Below are 24,696 nucleotides of genomic sequence, written 5' to 3' on the forward strand. Positions count from 1 at the left end.
TCGCTCACCATCACTCACCGCGCCCAGTGAGTGGGTGCGAGTGAGAAAGGGACAGCGTGAGAGGGGAAATCGCATTTGCTCTTCATTCCTCGATTGTGTGACGAATTGCGTTTCATATGTCGCATTGTTATCATTTGAACTTTTTTTTTCTCTCTTGTAGCTTTCATTCTGTGAATTTTAATTTCAATTACCTACTTGTGCATTGTCCCGGGCTCGGAATCCCGATCTGATGTGTATTTTTCATTCTTCTTTTTTTGGTGGCGCCATTTTCGACCATAATTGAATTGAATGATTCAATTTCACGGTGGGATTCACTTTTGCCTGTTTGACCAAGAGACAGGCCGGGGCTGGCAGTTGGCCACACTTTTCAATCATTCCCACGCCAGACGGAGGCCAGTTGGGGGCCCCAGAAAAAAAGGGGCGACATTTTTTCTTCGATGGAGCGATTTATGTCGGGATTCGCTGGAATGCGCCGTTGGATTAATTGTGGAAAAATCATGAATTTATTATTCTGGAATTATTCTTCAGATGAATACTAATATGATTGCTGAAAGTTATTTGTAATGTATTAAAACAACCCAAATACTATTTTAAATATTGTCGAATTTAGAAAAATCAAAATTAAAGTGATTTTTCTAACCCTCAGCTCACCACACCCTTTGATGTTTTTTTTATGCTGGTTTCACAAAAAATTGAGGTTAAAACTATAAGTGTCAAACTAATACGTTTTCATCATTTCTAGTCTTGTTCTTACCTGGAAAAATCTCAAAATGCTACGATCGTACAATAGTATCGCCCTAAGAAAAGAAGCCTAGCTTCGTTGTTCATTCACATCCTCAACTAACCCTAACCTTTCACGCGCTCCTAGAGATGTCCACAGAGGAGTATACGAGCTCATCGAGGAAAACTTATCCTTTTTTGGTTGATGTTGTAAATTTCATACATAATTTTCATAATTGACATGTAGGCAGCACTGCAAGTCGCTTTGCTGTTTGTTTTCCTTTAGTAATAACTCTTTTTTTTGTTGCTCAATTGCTCAAACTTTTGCTCCCTAGAACTTTTTTGGTTTTTTTTTCCTTTAGTATATTTAGGTTTCCTAGCATTTAACCAATAGCTCATAAAATGTAGAAAAGCTCAGCAAAAAGAAACAATAATCACGCGGGATTCTACTTCATTAACAGAAGGTCTTATTTACAGGTTATACATAGTTTGCTTTTGTTAAATGTATTTATTATTTACAATTACATTTCATTGTTTTTCGTTCACGAACTTAAAACATTGCAACTGCGTGCTGTGTTGGTAAATACATTCCTTATAGAATTTTGTCTACTAAGTTTTTCTTCACATTTTCCTCATCCCCGTTTTGTTTAGTGTATAATTTTTTTAAATTTAGCCATCGTTACTTAAATGCTTTGGTCCATATATTCATTTTATTTATTTTGTTGCTTTTACGCATATTTAATAATTCATTTTTGTCTTGCTTCTTTACAATAATGAGAAGAGGTGATGTTTGTGAATAGCTGAAAATTTCTTTCAAAAAAAGAACCTTGCGTTTACGTTTTTGGTTTAGATGTGTGGTAGTTTTTAAATCTTATGGCATTTTGGTTTGCTTGACTTATTCCTTGTATATGATTTCCAGTAATTTATTGATGCACGGTTATGGTATCCTATATTTTATTCTGATATATTTTTCTTTAAAGTTCTTTTCACTTTTAAAACATTTGTTTGCTTTCTTATTTTAGTTTACTGATTTTGGTTACTGGTATATAGTTGGATTTGGGATAGTTGGCAAATTATTTTGCTTCGTTTTGACTAGCTGTAGGATTTTGTTTTATGGTTGTTTTGTATTTTCATGTATTTAGTATTTCAAGTATGTCTGCTTTTGTTATAGTAAAATATGGTTGTATATATAGATGTTAGAATTTATTGAATTTGGTTTGTTTGTTTTTTATTTGCGTTACAAAAATTCAAATATTTGTTTAAATTTAGTTATACCCTGTTGAAATGTGATTAATTCAATAATTTGCCCACTTCGTTCACGGTTTAAATATCTGTAAATTTTTCACCAAAGTGTCTAAAGATTAACAAATAAAACATTGGTTATGTGCCGTTTGCAATTATTTCGCATTTCTCTGTTATTGATTCATTCTGTGTTGTTTTTGAGTGTATAAAAGTAACGGTTGCTTTTTGTTTTTAAAATAAGTATTGTATATATTTTGAACAAAATAGTCGTCTAACTATGTATAGTTGGTTCCAGTTTTCATAATTCACCTTGTTTGGAATTAAATTTTGTGTCACAGCTTTTTTTCCAGCCCAATAAGGAACTGAATATCGATGTCGGTAGAAATGTCAGAAAAAGAACCAAAAGGCCGTTGATTCTTTTCAGACATTCTTCAAAGTGTTTTAAACTACAAATTTAGGTTAATTTGGATACATGCAAAACACAATTTAGGTTTTAAAACTATAAAATGATTCTAATGAATCAATGAAACAATCAATTATTAATGTGTGGTATAAGACCATTTTTGACAGGTGCAGCGATTAATTAAAGGAGCGTTCTTCTATTACGTTACGCAGTTGGGTGGGAAGAGGTTCGGACGCGATGTTACACGCAAAATCCAGATAACACAGATCTGTGTAAAAAAATTACACAGATTGTTGTTCAGTTCTAGCTTTCATAATCTGAGTAATTTTTTTACACAGATCTGTGTAAAAAAATACACAGATTTTTGAAAAGCAGTTCTTTCAAATCTGTGTAAAAAACAGTTGTCATTTTTTAACAGGCACCATTAAAGTTATTCGTGAAGTTGGTAAGTTTTATTTCTCTAATTGAGTTATTTCGTTATTTAAAATTAGTTTACTATTTCAGACTTTGGCCATCTTCCAAACTTTAACCAGTACCCAATGAAATGATTGTTTGTGGAACCTGGTAAGAATGTTTCTTAAAACTTTGAATACCTAACCTTACCTTGATTTTCCTTTTTTAGTTTCCGGAATATTCTTGTTGGTAAAAGTAAAAGTGGCCACAGGTTCCGGAAGCCAGCTTGGGTGGCACTTTACGACGTCATCCTCGTCGTCATTGTTATGTTGTTTTTGTCGCTATCGGGAGAAGCCAACTCTAACCCAAAAATAACGATAATCGACAGTCACAAAACGGGCAAAAGTGCATCAAATGTGGCCATAAATATTTTGTTAGTATATTTATTAGGTCAATAAACGAGAATAAATGATGTTTTATTTTTAAAATCAATCGAAAATCGTGTTTTAATTATAAAAACGGCAAAAACCCAGGTGCGGTAAAAATTACCCAGATCTGTGTAAAATTTTACACAGATTGATGGTTGAAAAATTACACAGATTTGACAGACAACGGCTGAACACAGATCTGTGTACAAGGCTTGTACACAGATTCTGTGTATTCCAGGTTTTAGGCGATCTGTGTCAAATTTTACACAGATCTGTGTTATCTGGATTTTGCGTGTATGTTCATACAACATTTTAAAAATTTGTTTCAAAATTGAATTACGAGGGAGTATAAACATCAACATTTTAGGTTACGTAACATAAGAACGCTCCCTTACCCACGGCAAAGGCACACCACCACTCCTGTCAAAAACGGTAAATATTATGATCGGATAACTTGACGAATTCAAGCAAAACAGTTTAAACGGTTTAACGTGAGTTTGTACACAAAGAGTGTATCCTGCTCACGTCAGTGAATGTTTACATTAAGAGTGAGCAGAATAAAATTTTTGTTAGCAAACTCACATTGGCCCATTTATATTGTTTTGCTTGAATTGTATGACAGTTTATAATGAACAATGATGAATGAAATATTGACAAACAGAAGCGACAAGTTTGGGTGCAGCTGAGCTGAGACGTTTCCAAACAACTGATCAGAGATAACTGTCAAAGAACACGAATAATTTTCGCCAAGCCTACTGAGCAACAACACTGAAAAAAAAAAACGCCCAACTGATAATCACAATTACAACAAAGAGCGAAAGCAAATTGGAACGTCAATTACAGGTGAATAATTTCCAAAATGTTTAGAAACAATCCGTGCCTATTTTGTAATTTGTTATTAACTTCAATCAACAACGACTTTAATTTACACCAAAGTGAAATACACACTGAAAAAAATAAAACGCAACGCAACGACAAACGAGAATTTTATGTGAGTAAAAGAAAGAAAAAAGTCAACAGTCAACTTACCCGCCTGAGTAACCGATTTGTTTTTTTTTGTTTTTGTTTACATTCGAGTGACAGCACCGCGCGCGACCGGACAAAAACAAAATGGCGGACAAGGTGGCGAAAACGCTCTCAACTCAACCGGACCGGACGGTGAAAGGAGATTTCTTTTCTAACAGTTTGAAAGGGAAAGTGAGGGGGGGGGGGGAGGAGATGTCAAAATGTGATGAGGTAAACAAAAAGTGGTGATCAAACCAAGGAGGCCGGGATGGAATAAAACAAAGAAAACACATTGTTTCTTGATGTGTGTTAATTAATTATTATTCTCTTCTTTCTCTTTTTTCCAGTTTGTTTTTTTTCTGCTTCTTCCTTCGTTGGCGTTACGCCCCGCGCAGCAAAAGTTTTTTTTCTTTGTTTTGTTGTTGTTGTTTGGTTTTCGTGTAGTAATCGTATTTTTTGCTTTCTTTGCGTCAAATTGGTAATTATAATTCACAATAATAATCTGTCCTGCCTTTTTGAACTGTTTTCCTCCCAGTAGTTTTGAATGATTTCTTGTGTGAGTGTGTTTGTTTTTGCTTCTTCTGTTTTTGTTTGTTGTATAACTTGTTGTGGGGATGTGTGTGTATGGGTGAGAGAGAATTGGATCTTGCAATAACTGTCAGTGGTAATGTTTGTAACTGTCATGCAACGGGCCTTTCTTATGCTGATTTTTGTTTTTGTATTAAAATTTAAATGGTTTCATTTTGCATGTGTGTGTGTGATTTCTTTTCTTTCTTTGTGTGAGAGACTTGCCTTCCATACAATTTGGTTCACTTTCGTTTTAATTGAAATTATGTTTTTGCTGTGTTCACATTAATCTGCCAGTGATCGCACATTTAAATTGTTTTTTTTTTCGCGCTCTCAAATATTTATCCACATTTTCCCACGTTGTTTTTATTCATCATGAGTTGCTTGAATGATAAAAATTAATTTATAATAATTTTATTATCATAGTATTTGTTTTAAATATTTGTATTATTTTATTTATTTAATTTAAATTTCAATATAATTTATATTTAACTAAGTTTTTTTGTTTTTTTTTTCTTTGAATTACGCTTTTCTTTAATTCATATAATTCATGTATTTATAATAATTTACATTCTCATTAAAGTTAGCTCACCTTCTCGCTCGGATAGTTTTTTACCTTCCAGTGTAAAAAAATCCAAAGTTTATAACTTCTCCTCGCGTTCCGGTCACATTTTTTTTTGTTTTCTCCTCTCTGCTATCTCTCTCTTCTATTTTGTTTGTATGCTTATTACCTTTTCTCTGATGATGAATGGGTGTATCTTTCCGTCTTCTTCTACTCCATTTTCGCACTGTTTTGTATGCTTACTGCCTTACTTTTTAGTAACAATTATTATTGCATTTTTCTCCTTCTTCTTCGTTTTTTTTCTGTTCTCTTTGCTTCGATTCCTTCCATCTTTTTTTTTACACAAATTTTGCGTTTTATTTTTCCATTTGCCGGAGCTTGGTTTGGGTGTTGTGATTTATTTTTGGTTTTTGGTATGCTGCTATTTTTTGCTTTGTTTTGTTTTGGTACTTGAACCTTTTCTCCCAAACGGAGAAAATCACACTGCACGAGTAGTTTTCAAAAGTTCAATCAATTATTAAGGTTAAGCTGCGTTGCGGTTCCGTTACTTTCGAAAATGCAATGGGATTTCCGGATTTCTGAAAAAAGGTCGAACAATCGGATAGGAGGATAGAGGAGTTTTGGTTTTCTTTTTCGGTTAGTTAATTGTTGGTGCTAAAAACAAACGCTAGCCGCGCTCAAAAAGTAGTTATCATCGATTCGCTTCTCGTTTTTCTTTTGTTCCTGTCTGCCCCATAATAATAAATATATATTTATATATACCCTAAGACCACTAGCTCTTATATTTTTTTTTGTTTTTGTTTGCCTTTACAGTTGCCTTAATTCGTTAAAAAAGGTAAAAAATTATCATATTTTAATAGATAGTTGCTTGCAGCAAAAAAACGGAAACGTAATAAGTTTTGCTTAATTATTGTTTGTGTGTGTGTTTTGTTCTCTCTTTCTTTTTTTATCTCTCACGAGAGCGAACTTGCTACTTTCGTTCTCTCATTGCTCTCTTTAAACTTTTTTTTTTTGTTTCTTTCAGTAAGTTTGTTTTTGCTTAGTATTAAAGAATTCGGTTTTCATCCGCTTTGCTCTTACAGTATAGTTAATAATTGTATTTAAAGTTAAAAATTAAGTAAATATAAAGAGAATAACAAATATTTTCCAAACAAATTACTTCTTGTTTACCTTCAATAGCCTTAAACAATGATGCACTTTTTGTGTGTGTTTTTTGTGGTTGTTGTTGGTTTGCTTACAAATATCTGTGTGTGTGTGGTGTAGTATATTTTTATTTCTTTATTTCATGTTTTTTTTTTCTTTTAATTTACCTTTTATTATCCTTGTGTGTGTTTGTGTATTTTTTGTTGATGTTGTTCTTGATGTTGTTGATGTGGTAGTTGGATTAGCCCTTTTACGTTTGATTTTGTGACTGTTGCGCTTTTGTGTCCCCCTCTTCTAATTAATTTTCGTAGGTTTTACTCACTCAGCCAGCCGAGATGAGATCGCTCTTGCAGCACACACACAAACTCACTTAGGCACTCACTCACTCGCTCAATTCAACACTACCACACCACCAAGGAGGAGCGGTTGGGTACGCGGGGGACCGTCCATAGAAAGCGTTCCAATTATCGCCTGTTGACTACAAAAAGCAAAAATTATGTTGACACGTGCTCGAAACAGCGTGTGGTCGCGCGCACACACACACACGCACACTTTGCACAATTACACAATTTACACACGTCCTTTCTCACATTACTAGTACCACTGTCAGGGTGTGTGTGAGTTTGTGTGTGCGTGTTGATCGTATTTATGATGTGAGATGTGTTGGGGTTTTGTAGTTTTGAATTGCACGCGTATGAAGAGAGAGTCCTTCGGGGTTTTCTGTATATCTGTGTGTGATTATTCGTTTCAAACTGGAGAGTTCCTCACAAAGGGGGGCGACTGGTTGTTCTTCACTGGCTTTTGTTGTTGTTGTTGGGGGTCGTTCTGTTGGAGGGGGGCTTCTTTTGTGTTGGCTTTTTTCCGGTTGGTGATGTTGCTGCCTGGGACAAATGGAAATCATACCCCGGTCCAAAATAATAGTGACGATGGTGATCAAATATTGCTTAGTTTATTTCAATGGTAGCCGTTGGTGAACGCCGCTGGAATCAGTTGACCCTGTGGAGGGGGAAAAAATGGCAAGAGAAACAAAAAGAGATTTGTAAGTTGGGGTTTGTCGCAACAGTTGGTTGGGAACGTGGTTTGAATGACGAAAAAAAAATCGAAATTTTTGGTAAGCAGGCTTTGAAGTGATTCATGAATGTTTTCTGAATATATTTTAACTTAATTTTAAATATTTTGGCCTAGGTTTTGAAGAAATACAATACGGATTTAAGATGATTTTTAATAAAAAATTATAAGCTCGTTTTGAGCGTTTCATTTTGGGGTAACTTATGACTCATGTCACTTATTTATTCACTCCGTATGTCCAATCCTTGTTGACTTGTTGATTCCTTCAAGACGGTGTCGAACGGAGCTTCAAAAATATTCGAAATTCAGCTACGAATCGCATGATTAGTGCGTCCATCTCGGGATTCCTTGGGAATAATCCCAGGAATTTGTCTTATTTGTTCCGGTTTTCTCGAAATAAAAAAAAATTGTTGGTCTGGAAACTCAGATTTGGTTAAGAAAATAGGGGAACATTTAAACACTACATAATTGATAAGATTTTTATGCACTTAAAAGAATTAAGCATGTATCAGCAGAAATTTAGCTAGTTAAGGAAATTACCTAACTGTTTAAATATTATCTAAGATATTTTATATATTTTGAAAGATCAGGTGTTCTATTTTCGCGTATTAATGTATTTATTTTGAAATATTTTTTTTATATTTTATCAATTTGTCTAAGGTACCGGAAACTGCGGTGAATCAGGACAAATGTAGTGAAGGGCAACAGCTGTTGAGGCTATAGGGGAGAGTGGGGAGACTTGATCCCCGGGGAGACTTGATCCCAAGCCTGTATCTCGTCAGCATGTGGGTAAAACAATTAGCTTTGTTCTAGAAAGTTGTGCGAAATTGACTAAAATTTATTGTAGAAAACAAAGAAAAAAAATTAAAAATGTTTAGATTGAGTTACACACATTTTTCTTAAAAGTGCTGCAAAAAACTTTCAAGAGATCTTTTTTCTTTGTTTTGATAAGAAAAGAAAGCACTCAAAAATTGTTCAAAAAATATTTTTTATACATGAATTGTTTGATAAACATATCAACTCCAAAACCCTTACGCATTTGACGTTAAATTTATCGTCATACTATTTTTACAATCAATTGTTTAAAAAAGTGCGTTTAGGGAGACTTAATCCCTGCATTTTTACAGACACTGGAATCAGCCTCAAGACTAAATAATTGGGTTGGGTTTTCGTACATAGTTTCCTTTAATATAGTTATACATAACTTACTGCATTTTGAACCATTTTTCAAAAGTTTTGTAAACAAAAATTACCAGCTTTTGTAAACATGCTCATTTTTGGTCTAAAAAAGAAAATTTTAAGTTTTAAATATTTTACATGCTAAACTTGTTATATTTTGAACACAAACGTACAGGTTTAATGTTATATTGTGTAACTTATAGAAAATAAAAAGTTTGGATGAATAAGAAATATTTTGCTTAAGATTTCTTCAAAATTTTGAAAGAGGGATCAAATTACCCCCAACATTTTGAAAATGCCGGTTTAAAATATTTTTTAAAAACGCTTGGCATGATTCGAAGAGTTTATCTGATGAAGTACCCTTATCAGCCAAACATAGTTGAATGTTTAAGCTTTCAATTCATGCAAAAAGATCATAGTTTTGTGAGAAATTGACAGAGTTATGTGCGATACAAAAAAAGGGGATCAAGTCTCCCCACTCTCCCCTATTTTTTGCACAATGATTTGATATTTTAAAAATTGATTTCGGTTCAAACAGACACAGTGAAGCAAAACTAGTTAAACAATCTGTCCCAGTAATGACTTAAGTGGGTAAAAAGAAAATATATTTTGTTTAAAACACCAAATTTTAAACTTTTACATACTTTAACATTGAATGATTTTTTTTCGTTCTACTTTGTTTTCTTTCTTGTTTTTTTTTCCATTTTCTAGAAAATTATTCAATCCGAATTACATTGGATTAACACCTTTTATTCATGATCCTCGGTCCTAACTTGGTCGCAGCACCTAAGAGGACCTAATAAAAATAAGTTATAAATATTTAAAAAAATCTAATCGAATCTTATTTAAGCAATTCATTTTTTTTTTGATTTCTTAAAACTACTGATATTTTTAATATTTTTTCCCCTTTCCCGAAAAATTCAAAACTCGGGAAAATCAGACACCCTACGCATGATAAATAATTTTGCGAAAGCCTTTGTGTGACAGTCCACGGTTTTAGTCTGTTGGTAAAAAACCTTTAAAATTAGAATAATGTTTAACCGTAATTCTAAAAATTTAGTAAGTTGTGAAGAAATTCTCGAAAAAACACCCTTTTTTTATTGTTAACCCAAAATTGAATATTTTTTGTGTTGTCTATTTTTGAATGATTTTTGTTTTCAAAGAGCACTGAAAATTATGTTTTTTTTTGTTTTTTTTTTGTTGTTGAGATAAAGACGTGATTAAATGTTTTTTTTTTTACAAAAATTCAATTAAAAATTAAAACAGTTTTTTTATTTTTAGGCTCTAGAAAAATGCTTGTTATGAATTTATTTTTATTTACTTCACTGAATTTGAGAGAGTTTATAAACAGCACAGCAAATCTGCGGGAATAATTATGTTATTATTTGAGAAGTTTGTTTTTACGAAATGAGCCTCCAAAAACAGCATTTTTCCATCTTTTCTGAAAATCTTTTTATCGTTAATCAAATGTGATTTGTTAGAAAAAAAAGCGAAGCGAAGTTGTAAATTTGCAAAAAGGCTGGTAAAAATATTTTTAAAAGTTTTTCTCATCACAAAATCAAAAATTTCTATGAAAATGTGCAACTAGCCGAAATCAATTTAAAATCCATTCCACTGCAATCACTTTAAGCATGTTAGGGTTCATTCAAAAATCTTTTGAATTTTTGAAAATTTCCAGTGTACAGTAACACAAAAAAGTTTTTTTTCGCTAAAATTTTTGTTTTTTAAACACTTTTTCATTCAAATGTTGAGACTACGGCTTGTCATTTCATTTTTTTATATTTTTTACCCTCCCCCCCCAACCGCGGCTCAAGCCGAGGGCAAAAAAATACTTGCATCAGCTTAACAAATAAGTTCAGTAACATTATGATAAAGATCAACGTTTAAGCTTAGCCTACAGCCAATTCAAGTTGACTTTTAGAAGAAAAAAAAAATTAATTTACAACTAGATCTTTATTGAAAAAAAAAAAATACAGAAAAAAATTACTGTTTTTTTTTTTTCATTGAAAAATTAACCTTTAGTTCCCGAGAAGTTTTTGTTAACGTAAGTTCCCGAGATATCTGTGATCAAAAATCGAGGGCTAGTTGGGCAACACTCAAAAAATCAAATTTCTCTTGATTTTGTTCATGTATACATAATGCTTTTCGAAAATATTTTTTCAAAGATGAGCAAAAGAGTGCACTATTTTTTGAAATTGGAAAACTGCAACTTTTTTCAAGAAAGTTACTTGAAAATGGCTTTAACTTGAAAAGGGTAAAGTTTATACAAAAATGTTGCTTTGTTTTTCAACATTTTCTATTATCAATGCATTTATTTGCATTTCACATTTCAGATGCTCAGACGTATTTTTCCAATAAAATTTGGAAGTTTTCTGTTTTCTGATTTTTCTGACAAATTTCTAATTTTGTCGAAGACACTAAATCGGAACACCTTCAATAGATACAGATTTTGTAATTTTCACATTTTATTTTTGTATTGACAGTTCCGTAGTAACAGTTCAATAGGGCGAATCTGCGTTTGAAAACAAGCAGTTTATTCCCCTATTACTTGACGCTTGTTTACAAATGCAGATTCACCCAATTGAAATGTTACTACGGAGTTGTCAAATTTACTAATTGCATCATTGCATTTACGGCCAGATTAAAAAATCGGATGGCCGAAATCTCCAAGAATCGCTCATTTGATAACAGGATCAATTTTGTCCAAAAAGCTCAAAAATGACCAAAAATTAGGTGGAAAAGCTATGCCACCATGGGCAGAATAAATATGTTTAAAAAGAAGTGTTCTCAGAAGTATAATTTTAATTCAGTTTGATTCCACAGCCTGTTTTTATTGAAAGCAGCTCTAAAAACACCTCTTTACTATTAAATAAGATCTTCCTTTTTCTAATCCTTATTCATATTGGGATAAAAGATTGAATTTTTATAGTAGCCGGGAACCGTGGTGTAGGGGTTAGCGTGGTTGCCTCTCACCCAGTCGGCCTGGGTTCGATCCCAGACGGTCCCGGTGGCTTTTTTATAGACGAGATTTGTCTGACCACGCCTTCCGTCTGACGGGGAAGTAAATGTTAGCCCCGGTCTAACCTAGAGGGTTAAGTCGTTAGCTCAATCCAGGTGTAGGAGTCGTCTCTCTGGATTCTGCCTCGGTGGAGTCGCTGGTAGGCAGTTGGACTAACAATCCAAAGGCCGTCAGTTCGAATCCCGGGGTGGATGGAAGCTTAGGTGTAAAAAGAGGTTTGCAATTGCCTCAGCAATCAAGCCTACGGACACCTAGTTTCGAGTAGGAATCTCGCAATCGAGAACGCCAAGGCAATGCTGAAGAGCAAATAATTTGATTTTGATTGAATTTAGTACCAATATAGAAATAACACGTCACTTAAAAAACATTCCATTTGAAATCATCATCACAACAGAATTATTCAAAAAACAATAGATTCAACTAGGTTATGGAAGTATTTTGGATTATTTTTTATATGCGTGTCAAATTGTTAACTAAATGTGAAAATAATGATTCAATTTGACATGATGCCTCAGGATGAAATCAAATCGGTTCGAAACGTCAACTCACCGGGCTGTAGTTGAGGGGCGCCCGGCTGACGGCGATCGCCGGGAAGCCCGACGGCTGGGGGCTGGTGGCCTGGACGTACCCGACGCTGTCCGCCCCGCTCGAGCTGTACATGTCGATCGTCGGTCCGGGCGAGTTGGTGTTGGTGAAGCCGGTCCGCGCCCCCGTGGTCGTGTGCGGGGAGGCCGGCGTGCCGAAGCCCTGCGCCGCGGCCGCTGCCGCCGCCTGGTAGTTGTTCATCACTGTTGGGGTGGGAGAATAGAGGTTAGAGGTTATGGTAGCCATTTTGAAGGAGGTTTGTTTTGTTTCTTACCTGATAGAGCCTGTGTTAGCAGCGGGGTGTTATTGTTTGGTGTCAGCTGGCCGTTTGTGATGTCCACTGAGAAGAAAAGAAGAAAAAATGCAAAGTTAGTCAAGATTTAGATTCGTCGATGTTAGTTTCATCTAACATGTAGTAATGAAATAAAACTTCTAGGAAAAATTGAAGGAATTCTTGGTTTGGTTTTGTGCGACAATCCATCTTATCATCGAAAGTACTTCAGCAAATGTTTTCTTTAGCGAACGGTACTTAATCGTGTGTATCAGTGTGTGTATGCGTATTGAATGACTTTAATCTAACCTCCAACCGAGTTCCGAGTAGCTTAGAATTAGTTGATATCGCGCGCGCCTCTCAACCGTTTTGATTGGCAAAGTTTTGCCCATTTGATCCGAACTTTGTTTACCGCCTCTCCTCCCTTCCCTACCCCACGACCTTATAAGGACATCATCTTCGAGACGAGTTGAGTTTATAGGATGCTAAAGAAAGAGAGAAGGATCATCTAGAAACGGCTAATTGATGACTATTCAACCTACTAAAAGGGGCCCCTAGGCCGGTTGATTACACCTGCGTGTGTGTGAGTAAGTATGTGTGTTTGGAAAACTAAACTGAAATAAAAACCGTAACCAAAACCTACAAACACAACGAAACCTTTCTTTTGGGTTGGCCCACTGTAGTCTACCTATCTTAGGTTAATACGAAGATTATGAGTACTACAAGACCTCTACTCAAACTTTATAAATGGGTTTAAAGTTTACCAGATTTACAGAAAAACTTTGTTCAAGACTGCCTAATCTATAATTTTTTTTTGACAAATCACCATTTGGTTTACGGAGATCTTTCTTTGTGAAGGTCAATCAAACGTTGAATGAAGTTGGTTTTTATTGAAGTTTTCAAATATTCATGTCAATTAGTACAATTTTCCACCTATACTCAATACTAAAACGACGAAAATTGAAAAACTTTTTTTTTCTTATCAAAAATTCGACCACTCTATCCTTTTTGATACCATTTTAAAGTTTCTATTTCTTCACAAAATTTCAAAAATGACAAAAAATTTTAACTGCAAATCCCTGACAGACTAAGGTCATAAAAAGTCGTTCCAGGACTATTTGTCAATAATAATGAACGATTGATACCGTAAATCGGGGTGAAATTGATAGGATTTCATTTTATTTTTGGAATATTTTGTAACTGGTAAGGTTTTTCTCTAGATTATTAGTTTAAAAACATGTACTGGGGAAGGCCACACAAGGTCCTGCTCCATTTTTGAAAAAAAAATCAGTATTGTTTAAAAAAATAGTTACGTTGACAATTATTAGTTTGATTCACTAAGGTTGCTGATATATTTTTTTAGAAAAAAATCGATGTTTATGTTTAGTTAACCAATGTCATTAGCTTTTTAACAAAATACAAATATTTTTTAGGTAAAATTGTTAAAAAGTCTGAATTTTGCATGAAATTTGTAAAAACATGTTTTGTTAATAGTATCAAAAAATTTCACATTTTATATAAAATTAGTTCTACTGACAATGTCTATAAATTTTAAGTTTTTTTTAAATAATATTTCAAGAACACATAGTATATATTATTTATATTTTATATTTTAGTTTCTCCTGGTGGGAAATTGTCCAAAAATGCACTCCATTTTCCGATTAATAATCATGTTCGTTGAGGAAATCATGACACTTTAAGATGATTCAAATAATGCTTTTCATTAACATTTTCTTAATTATAGTTAACTAACTTTTAGAAGAAAAAAAAAACGTTTTTAACAATAAAAAGTTTCTGTTTATTTACTCATTTTGCGGATTTTTTATTTGAAATTTAATTTAACCATCTTTTTTCTTCGAATTTGATAATTTATTATTGCAGACCTTCCTTCCTTACAATTGGCCATGCTATTCACACATAACATATTTTGTTTAAAAATATTCTTTTTAAATAAGAAAAGATTCACTAAATTTACCACCAAATTGAAAAAAATAATATAGGATCACACTTTTCCTCAAAATTACATATCATTTATAAAAAGATAATATTAACATTTTCAATTGAAGGATACTGTCCTTTTTTAATTTTCCACAACATTGCATAAAAATCTCTAATGGAAAATTTAGTTTTGAATTCAGATAAATTGAATTCAGATATTAATTGCAGAGGAGCATAAATACCACATATTTTAATGTTTCAGATATTATTGAAATCTAGAAACCTTATGATGATAAAATATTTTTGGCTATGCGATTTCGTCGAAATCAATGTTTTAGATATTGATTCAGACTTAAAGTGAAGCTATTGATGCATTAAAACCATCCAAATTATTAGACTTTTAAAAACCCGTTAATTTTAAATAAGTAGTGATTATAACAAATGTGTTGAAAAGATAAGATGAGTGCGGATTTTTTTAGCTGTGAATTTATTTTAAAAAATAAATTTCGTTTTTTCTGCAAAATAAATTTTGAAATTCCACACTTTTAAAATTGTTTTTGGAAAATTTAATTTTTTTTGAACAATCGATTTTGGAGATAATGCTCCAAAAATATTTTTAAATAATTTTATTTCTTGAAACTATAATCAAAATTTTAATGAAAATTAAACTGAAAAAAAGTCATGATACTTTTTATAACATTGATTTTTAAGCATATTTTTAACCATAATAAGGCAATTGCAAATTTAATTCCAAGTTTTTGTGCCCCCCTTTGAGTTGTTCCTAAAAAAAGAGGCAAACATCTAGTAAAACTGACATTTTTCATAAAAAAAACTTGTAAAATCGACTTTAAATGTATTTTCATTTTAATACAGACTTTTTAATCTTTTTACAAATTTTGAATTTTTGGACCACAGAAGAAAAAGAATAAGAAAAGCATATTTCTACAAATACATTGATATTTTGCGAAGCATTTTGTGATACTTTTAGCCAATTTGTTATTGAAACGCAAGCTTGTAATTCTAAATTTAGTTTTTTGCCCCAGTGGCCAGCGCTGAGGGACAAAAACTTTTATTAAAATCTATTCATACCTATATACGTGTTAGAAATAAATAAAATAATTATATTAAAAAAATAAATGTTATATTTCAAGCCTTATCTTCACCATTTGGAAGCAAAAAACAACACAAAATGCTTACAGTTTTGTTAATAACGGATGTTTGCAAAAATTGTCAATAAACTTATAAAAAAATCCTAATCTTTTATGTCTGAAAGTCTGAAAGGGCCCTGTTTGATTAAAAATACAATTTGAAACGTTATACAATGTTTTGATTAATGAAAAAAAAATCAGCAATCATTTTGTTTGGCTCCCTGATTTTTTGAAGCGTTTTTGACGGGAAGAAAATATAATTGAAATAAAATAAGCAATGGCCTCAACGCAAAATAAACATTTAAATTTTCATAAATAGCTATATTTTAGACAAGGTGCGATAATTTAGACAATTTAAAAATAAATGTATTTTAGGAGGTCAGTATAATATATCTGGCTCAAATTGTATTTGAATGTTTATAAAGATCCAATTTCAATAGATTGATAGAGTGTTTATTTCTACACAGGGAAGAGGTTGAACTTCAAAATTTATAGGATTCTTATGAAAAACACCATTACGAATGGATAAGAATTAGAGGTTATGTCTCGTTCAAATCTCAACAAATTGAACATTTTCCCTATGTCAAGGCCAACAACTTGTACACAAAAAGAAGAAACTACAAAACTTCCACCGTGTAACTGATCCTGGTCTTGGTCCCAAAACCAGTCGGAAGCATTAAAAGTCTCAAAAAGTTTACGCCTTGCTCCCTCACCTTTGTGTCACCCCTCGTTTGTACCAAAACCTTGGTCAGCTAAAGAAGAAAAAAGCCCAAGATATCCTCTTTCCCCCACACTACACGCCAAATCGAAATCCACCCCGGCGGGCGACAAACTCGCAATTGCAAATAAAAACAGATTCCTGGCGCCGGTAAACTTTGTCTCCTCGTGTGCGTCCTTTCCGGGGGGGACGTAAGAATATCGCAACCACTTTCTTCCAGCATAAAATCGGGAGGCCGGCAAATGGCGGGCAAGTGGCGAAAGTTTTTTTTTTTTGCGGAACACTCCCGGACACACAAAGGAAATTATTTTAATACACTTAATGTAATGCGATATTACGGTGCTTGTGGAAAACGGAGGAGGGGGGGGGCTGAAATGGGAAAGTTTTCGAATTTCCACTTCCCGCGATTCAAAGTGAGAGCAAGAAAGGACACCTTCCTTGGGTCGACAGGGTGTGGCTTTCCGCGACAAACAGGTAGTTTTTTGAAGATGCACAGTTGAAAATTTGCCCGAAATGTCACACAAATTTGCAACAGTGCATTTTGGTTGTGGAGAAGTTCCTTGTTTTTCGGGTTTGCTGTTTGTCGGTAAGTTTGGTCTCGCAGGCCACTAATGAGTACGCGGTGAGAACTTTGTGTTCGCGGAACTGTCACGCTGAAGATACTGGCACGGTACACAGGTATCTCTGCCCAGACCAGACCAACGAAACCAGTTCATTGTGGTGGATTTGGTGGCATGAATTATTGGACAGTTTTATGGCGTTTTGGTGGCGGGAAGGCTGGTTGGATAGAGTTTGAAACTTGTTAAGTAGATTTCGGGTTGCAACTTGGTCGGTATATTTTGGGTTGATTATGAAATGAATTTTCTGTCTTGATTTGTAGGAAATGTTCCTTGTTTCATTAATCCAGTTTCCAATAATCGAAACTTTGTGCTTATTTTTTCTCATTTAATACATATTTGGAATATTACGTTTAGTAAATGTGTTGAAATGTTCTTATTTTTAGTTTTTTTCATGCTGAACAAAACTGAACCGTTGATATTTTGAGCAATTTTCAGGACAATATTGTATTTTATTTGAGATTTAAAAGAGTAAGATAAGATTTTCTAATCGTTTGTTTCCTCAATTTCAATTTTTTTTCAAATGATAATTATTTCATAAAAGTATAATCTATCATATAGAAATTTTGTCCAAAACGTTTAGTTTTGAATTTGAAATCGTATTAGGCGCTTTTTGGCTCCTTATAAGGCCGTTGCAAATACTTTTTGAAGGTTATGACGACTCTGGCCAAAGTCAAAGGGTCAAAAAATATTGAATTATATAAATTGAAATATCAAGCCATGGTTAGCCATCATTAGTTTTCAAAATATCCATGTATTGAAGAGAGTTTTTGACGCCGAAAAAAAAACTTTATGGGTGCTGTACCTGTAATTTAAAATATTTTTGATCGATCTCAGACAAACAAAATATGATTTTTAACGCAGGAAAATGCATTTCAAATTGTTTTCAGTTGGTTAAGCTTCTAATTAATTTAGAATTTTGAAGTTTTTTGAAAAAAATATTTTTTTTGCCCCCTGATTTTTCGGATTGATTTTGTAGGAGGGGGGGGGGGGCGACATAAATTTTGATAAATATTTGCAACGGCCTTAATTGTAAAAAAAGCATTTTCATAAATTAATTGATTTTTCGCCGTTTTTTTAGGTAGAATATTCGCAATTATATTTAATAGAGCATTTTTTTCATATTCTAGAATTTTTAAATAAAATCTTTTTGGTGAGTGAAACAGAGTCAAACAGAGGCAATCAGTTCGATAAATAAAATCAACTGAGATTATTATTTTCTAAAGCATATTATTTTTTGTGATCATTATAGTTTTTCAGCACATATAGTTTGCCGTTTCAAATAATTAACAAGAAGTATGAAATGTTTATTCTATTAATTCTATTTTCTAAAGGCATTTCGATTAATTATGTAAAAGCAAGTTCTATCAGTTTAAAAAAACTGGGTTTTCATCCATTTTCTCTTATTTAATAGTGAAACAACTGTTTTTTTATTTCTTGTTATTTTTGTTTTTGTTTTCATGATATTTCTTCATTCACTTGCTGAATTTGACTGATGAGAAGACTAAGATTTTCTCTAATTTTTTATACCAAAAAATCACCAAATATTTAATTTTACGATAAATCACCCAAAAACACCATATGGGTCATTCCATCTCAACTGTGCACGAAAAAGTCCAAATTTGAAAATTACCCTCTCCGATCCTGCTCAAATTTGGCAGGGCTGTTGATACTATCAAAACATACAAGAATCCCGAATTTCATCCAAATCGGACCACCCCCTCCATTTTTGTACCTCCCCAAAAATTCGACTTTTTGGCGATTTTTGACCAAACCTCCTAGTTTCAAACGGCGATAGCTCAGGAACCACAAATCTTAGAAGGTCGGTCTTAGACTCAATTTTGAAGAAAATTGGACGTAAAATCCATTTCCGTGATCAAAATGTTGAATAATTTATTTTTTCTACCTGTATTGCGCAATTGAAAACTTTAAACGGCCGTATCTCAAAACACCCCAACTTATTTTTTTTAATTGACCTCACCATTGTGTTCCCCGACCAATTTTACATAAGAATCACCTATCGACAAAAATGAATATGTTTCGTTCCAGAGATATCGAATTTAAAAGTTTTGTGATTTCGAGATTACCTACATCAGCTTCATTCGCCGCATTTGCTAGAAGCACACAGGCGGCCTTATCAATAACTGCTACCTGGTGTTCTGGGAGATGATTAATATAATTTATATTTTTACTTTTTTTTGCAAATTTTTATTCAAGTGGCTTTTTTATAATTTTTATTTTTATAATTTTACGCAAATATTTGTGCAAATGGCTAATAGGGAAAATTCTCGTATGTTTGACAGGTTAAGTCCTCGCCAGGGATGCCAGATACACAGATTTGTCTGTGTTTCACAGACATTTGAGCTCGTGTCAGACATTTTTTGAGGTACACAGATTTTAAAAAAACTTCATCAAATTGTTATTTTGTTAAAATATCAATCGAAACTTATTTCGTTTGTCTTCAAATGCTTAAAAACACAATTTTTGATCGATTTCTATGACTGTAAATTGATTTATTTGAATTTTAGACAAAGACACAGACATACACAGACTTTTCACAGACATTTTAAAAATCATGTGGCATCCCTGGTCCTCGCTCCTAGTTTCGTCCAATTTGCTCATTTTCACTATTTAAACAACAAATTTTGCAAAACTTTTGATAGAAACTTGCTTGTTCACTTCTTATTGAGTTATTTATCACTCGATTTCAGTTGAAAACGCTTTTAATCAGCTGTAATTGAATGCCAAAGCTCTGATGTGGCAACATTAGAGGAACGCTGGAATTAGGTGCTGTTCCCCTACCTAGATCAATCTATTTTTGTGAAAGATATATTTATTGGGATATTTTTTATGCACCGTTTTTTACGTGTTGCTAACCGTTTTAGAGTACCTCCGAGGCCATGACTAGGGCCTTTATCATGGGCAGTAGCAAAATAGTGCCATTCAGCAAAAACCCCAAAACCTGCTTTATTTTTATTTTTAGTTTTTTTAGTTTATTATTGACACTTTGATTTGGCAAATCTGATTCATGGTTTAAAAGATTGATCATATTAAGTCAATTTTTATATTGTGAACCAGCTTCATTTGATTAAAAGATGATTTTGGTCAAGGTACATTTAATTTAAAAAAATCCTTATACGTGAGGCCAGCAGCCGTATTGTGTTCCAAGAATCCAAGAATGATAGAAGAAAAAAAACACTGTTGTTCGGACGGTGTCAAAATCATCGCAACTAAATTCGCAGATCAAACTTTGTGATTTTCTTACATTTTTAAATTTTATACTTTCCAGAAATCCTTTTCCTACTCCTTGTGATCGTCCTTCACAAGAGTACAACGTATCAACAAATTTTATTCATTTTGATTCATATTTTACTCAATAATGTATCGTGCACTTATTGTTCAGTGTTACTAACAAGATTAATTGCATTTTCCTGCTCGCTCCGTCGGAATCCAATTCTGCCCTTTACTGTGTGTCGTAATTGCTCTGTCCTGTGGGTTAACACAGAAATTCACTTCATTCATTTTTTGAGCAGATAAATTTTCTCGGTTAAACTCCAGTTTCCTACAGTGTTATACAGTTAATTTTTGCCCAATTTGATAAAGATTATTTATGATGAAATATTATTTCAATAAAATACCAGGTAGCAATTATTGATAAGCCCGCCTGTGTGCTTCTAGCAGATGCGGCGAATGAAGCTGATGTAGGTAATCTCGAAAACACAAAACTTTAAAATTCGATATCTCTGGAACGAAACATATTCATTTTTGTCGATAGGTGATTCTTATGTAAAATTGGCCAAGGAACACAATGGTGAGGTCAAATAAAAAAAAAATATGTTGGGGTGTTTTGAGATACGGCCGTTTAAAGTTTTCAATTGCGCAATACAGGTAGAAAACATAAATTAATCAAAATTTTGATCACGGAAATGGATTCTACGTCCAATTTTCTTCAAAATTGAGTCTAAGACCAACCCTATAAGATTTGTGGTTCCTGAGTTATCGTCGTTTGAAACTAGGAGGTTTGGTCAAAAATCGCCAAAAAGTCGATTTTTTGGGGAGGTACAAAATTGGAGGGGGTGGTCCGATTTGGATGAAATTCGGGATTCTTGCATGTTTTGATAGTATCAACAGCCCTGCCAAATTTGAGCAGGATCGGAGAGGGTAATTTTCAAATGCTGTTCCGCTTCAGATGGAATGACCCATATTCTATTTTGTTATATCATCGCTTACATTTTAAACAATAGCTTAAACATTGACTTAGCATTAGACACAAAAAAAAATGTTAAATTTAGGATGTTTGATAATTACAAAAATGTTTATGTTCAAAAAAGATAAAATTCCACAGAAATTGGTGTAAATTACATAATTACCTAATATTTTGTGACACAAAACCAGATGAAAATCTTTCATCTTTTAATATTGTGCATTGTATTGGATGTTTTTCAGAACTCTCTAGGTATTTTCTACTTACGTAAATTACTAGCCTATATTTCAGAATATTTAAAACATGTTTTGCCAACTTTATCGAAAAATATTACAAACTACCAACACAGTTTTTGAGCAAATTAAATTTTACTTAATATATTTCCAACTTCGAGGATATTTTTACCCATAAAATTAAGTCTACTTAGATTAATATTTTAAATTTGGTTAATTGAATATTTTCTGTTTGTTGAGTTTTTTTTACCCAAAAAAAAGTTAAATAATGTGAAATTCAACAGAAGTAGAGGGTGACGATTCTCGAGATTTTGAATTTCCCGGGAATCGAGAGTTGAATTTGGCCATTTCCCGGGATTTCCCGGGACCCGGGAGTTTTTTTAGTGTGCCAATAGTGCTAACAATTTAAAAGGGAAAGGTCATAAATTTGTTTCTTTACAATGAATTCAGTTACAATTCATTCATACTTATTAAAAGAAACGTTTATTTAGGTAGTCTCATTATTTCAAGGAACTATTTCAACCTTTAGATTTTTTTTCTAATCTGCAAATACAAGATCGTTTTTTGAGCTTTTTGGGACTCAATTGTAGTTTAAAATGTTTACGAGTCTTAATTCGCACAGAGTGATTTTTCAAAATTTGCGCAAGCTTGTTGCATGAATTTGTTATTAGATTTTTGTGAAGTAAAAAAAAAGCAAATATATTATTTCCCAGTATCGGGATTTTCGCAAAATGTTACATAACAACTCTAAACAACAATTGAAATTGATTTTTTTCTTTTTTAAGGTCAACTGAAAATATTCATTGAAGAAATATTTACATTTATCAGGAAAAACCAATTGGCGGACCTTAACAAAGGGCCATCTTTACAAATTGCTAGAGATTTCTCTTCCAAAATATATTCTAATATTGAGGTTGATGCGAAACATCACATGACTTATTGACATCAAAAATGAAATTGCTATGCTCGAGAGAGGATATGGAAATTGAACTTTTAGAAAGGGGTTTTTTTAGAAAAAAGGCTTTATAATGATGTTACTGCTAAGTAGTAAGATAAATTTTCGGGTTTACATTTTTTGGGCTTCTCTCAATTTTAGTTATTGGAACATTCGACAAGTTAACATCCAATGTATTAAACCATTTCAAATTTTTCGAATGTTTTTCTAATTATTTTGTAAAGTTTTGCTTCGATATTTATAAGTATACAATTTCCCGGGACTCTCGACCAAATTTCCCGGGAAACGAGAGGTCCAAAAATGGTCGATTTCCCGGGAATTCCCGCTCGTCACCCTCTAAACAGAAGTGGATAAATGTTTCACCAGTTTCTGTGTATTTTGTATCACCTTCCCAATTGTAAAAAAAATATAAAAAATTAAATACTAAGCCATAGAAAAGGTGTTTTAAAATGCATGTACACTTTCAGATATTTTGCAATCATTATTTTTTTTTATTTGAGGAAAACAAAAAAATTACAGAAAAAAAACTTTTTACTTTACATCGAAAATTTTCTAAAAATCAAAATATTTTTTAATAAGCCTAAACATGCTAAAAATGATTGAAAACGCAAGGGAATGCATTTTCAATTGATTGCAGCAAAATGCACCTAAATTTTTATTGAAATTTTGAAGTTTTTGGAAAAAGAAAATTTGCCCCTTTTTTAAATATCTTCAGTCCAACAGCGATTTTTTTTCTACACCACGATCAAAAATAGATTTCTGCAATATTATAAAAAGGAATAATTTTATATATTTATTTTATTCTTCTACTAGAATTTGCCAACGATAAGTTCCTCAAATTCCCAAACCAAATTCCAAAGCAAAATCCCAACAACATTAGAAACTTTTCAGCAAACAAAGTCCACCCCCAATCTCATCACAGCCAATCGACCCCCCCTCCCCAAGCCGTGAAGCCACGAAATAATCACTATTCACCAGTTTGGGGGCCACAAATTTTGCCCACTCCACCCCAAAACCTCTTTATGATAGGGAGGGGGGAGGCAGGGGGTGTTTAATTCATTTTCACCTGCTAGACGACGACGGTTTTTCGCCGCGCCAAACAAAGTTTCGGTTAGAAATTTTTGTGAAAGTCACATGGGTGTGGGAGGGTCGCTGACTTTCAAAAAAAAAAAAAAAAAAAAAAAAAATAAATAAGATGACGCCGCGAAAAAAGTGTCTGAGTGTGAACAACAAACACGTCACAACGAAAAGTCACGCGATTTTGGCGATTTTGACTAAGGAGGGGGAAAGCAAACTTATTAGCGTTAGTGCAGGGTGCACTTTGTAGGTTTTTTTTTTTTAAATGTTTTGTGATATCAGGTTTCGGTTTCGGATATTGTTTGCTACAACCTTCAAACTAGTCTAAATTAAAAGTTGATTAAAAACTGCTCTCGCTGTAAATAAAATCAATTCGAAAATCCCTAGTTAAAAGTGTGATAGAGTTGTTCTGTACAGAGAGTACGATATACTGGCTAAGTTGTAAAACAAAATAACTGAAATTTATCAAAACCTAGTGTTTGAAAACTGTTCTAAACCTTTCGTTTTTGTTCTCAGCACACAGAAATAGACATCTGAAGAAGTGGGGGGTGGCATCTAGAGATACTTTGGTTTATTTGCTGTGTTTTGACAGTGTTAGAAATGTGTTTGTTTTTTTTTACCAATTTCTGGGGGACAGATGTTATCGGTTAGCAGGGGGGTTGTTAATACCTAGACTGTTAAACTTACTTTCAAAAACGTCACTAAAGAAAACAGAGCTTGGTTCAATCTATGATTGTCAGTTTGATTGTTTGATAGGATGGAGATTGTTTTACAAAAAGTGGAGGAAAATTCTAGAGGATTTCTACCGACTAGTTTTGAAAATGAAAAGCTGGAAGAAAAATCTATTATAAATATCTTAACTAGAGTTTGTTTTGGGTGATTATATATGTTGGGATGGGAATGTTTGGATTTGGGAAGTTGGGCTGTTTGTCGAAGAGAAATAACACACTAGACTATGTTGGCCTAATTCCGACTAGTTTCGAAATCGAAAGAAATTGCACTCGAAAATCACACACACCATAAAAGAGATTCGATGAGGTATAAAACAATCACACACAAACGATTTTTTCTTGTTTACAATTGTTTATGAATCTATAAATGTTATCTATTCTATTTTTATTCTCAGTTTTAGGTTTAATAAGTTTTCTTCATTTGTTCTATAAAACTTAACGACCAAGTCCCCACTCCTCTATCCATAAACAATTGGAGTGGGACTCTCTA

General features: G+C 33.1%; 1 protein-coding gene and 1 long non-coding RNA gene across 3 annotated transcripts in view; one reads left to right on the forward strand and one right to left on the reverse strand.

The window, feature by feature from the left end:
* Positions 1-2,613: 2,613 nt before the first annotated feature.
* Positions 2,614-3,257, forward strand: LOC119769469. Its single transcript, XR_005278371.1, has 2 exons — positions 2,614-2,810; positions 2,870-3,257. It is a non-coding gene; the product is annotated as an uncharacterized LOC119769469 (long non-coding RNA).
* Positions 3,258-4,486: 1,229 nt separating this feature from the next.
* Positions 4,487-24,696, reverse strand: part of LOC6040951 (RNA-binding protein Musashi homolog Rbp6) — a 1,069,503-nt gene continuing 1,049,293 nt past the window's right edge. For both annotated transcript variants that reach the window (XM_038262029.1, XM_038262028.1), the window contains 3 exons: positions 12,589-12,654; positions 12,279-12,517; positions 4,487-7,459 (listed from right to left, as the gene is read on the reverse strand). In XM_038262029.1, coding sequence (XP_038117957.1) covers positions 7,418-7,459; positions 12,279-12,517; positions 12,589-12,654 — 347 coding nt within the window. In that variant the 3' untranslated portion in view covers positions 4,487-7,417. The remainder of the gene's footprint in view (positions 7,460-12,278; positions 12,518-12,588; positions 12,655-24,696) is intronic.

The sequence above is a fragment of the Culex quinquefasciatus genome, chromosome 3 (genome assembly GCF_015732765.1).
Source record: "Culex quinquefasciatus strain JHB chromosome 3, VPISU_Cqui_1.0_pri_paternal, whole genome shotgun sequence".
Taxonomy (NCBI): domain Eukaryota; kingdom Metazoa; phylum Arthropoda; class Insecta; order Diptera; family Culicidae; genus Culex; species Culex quinquefasciatus.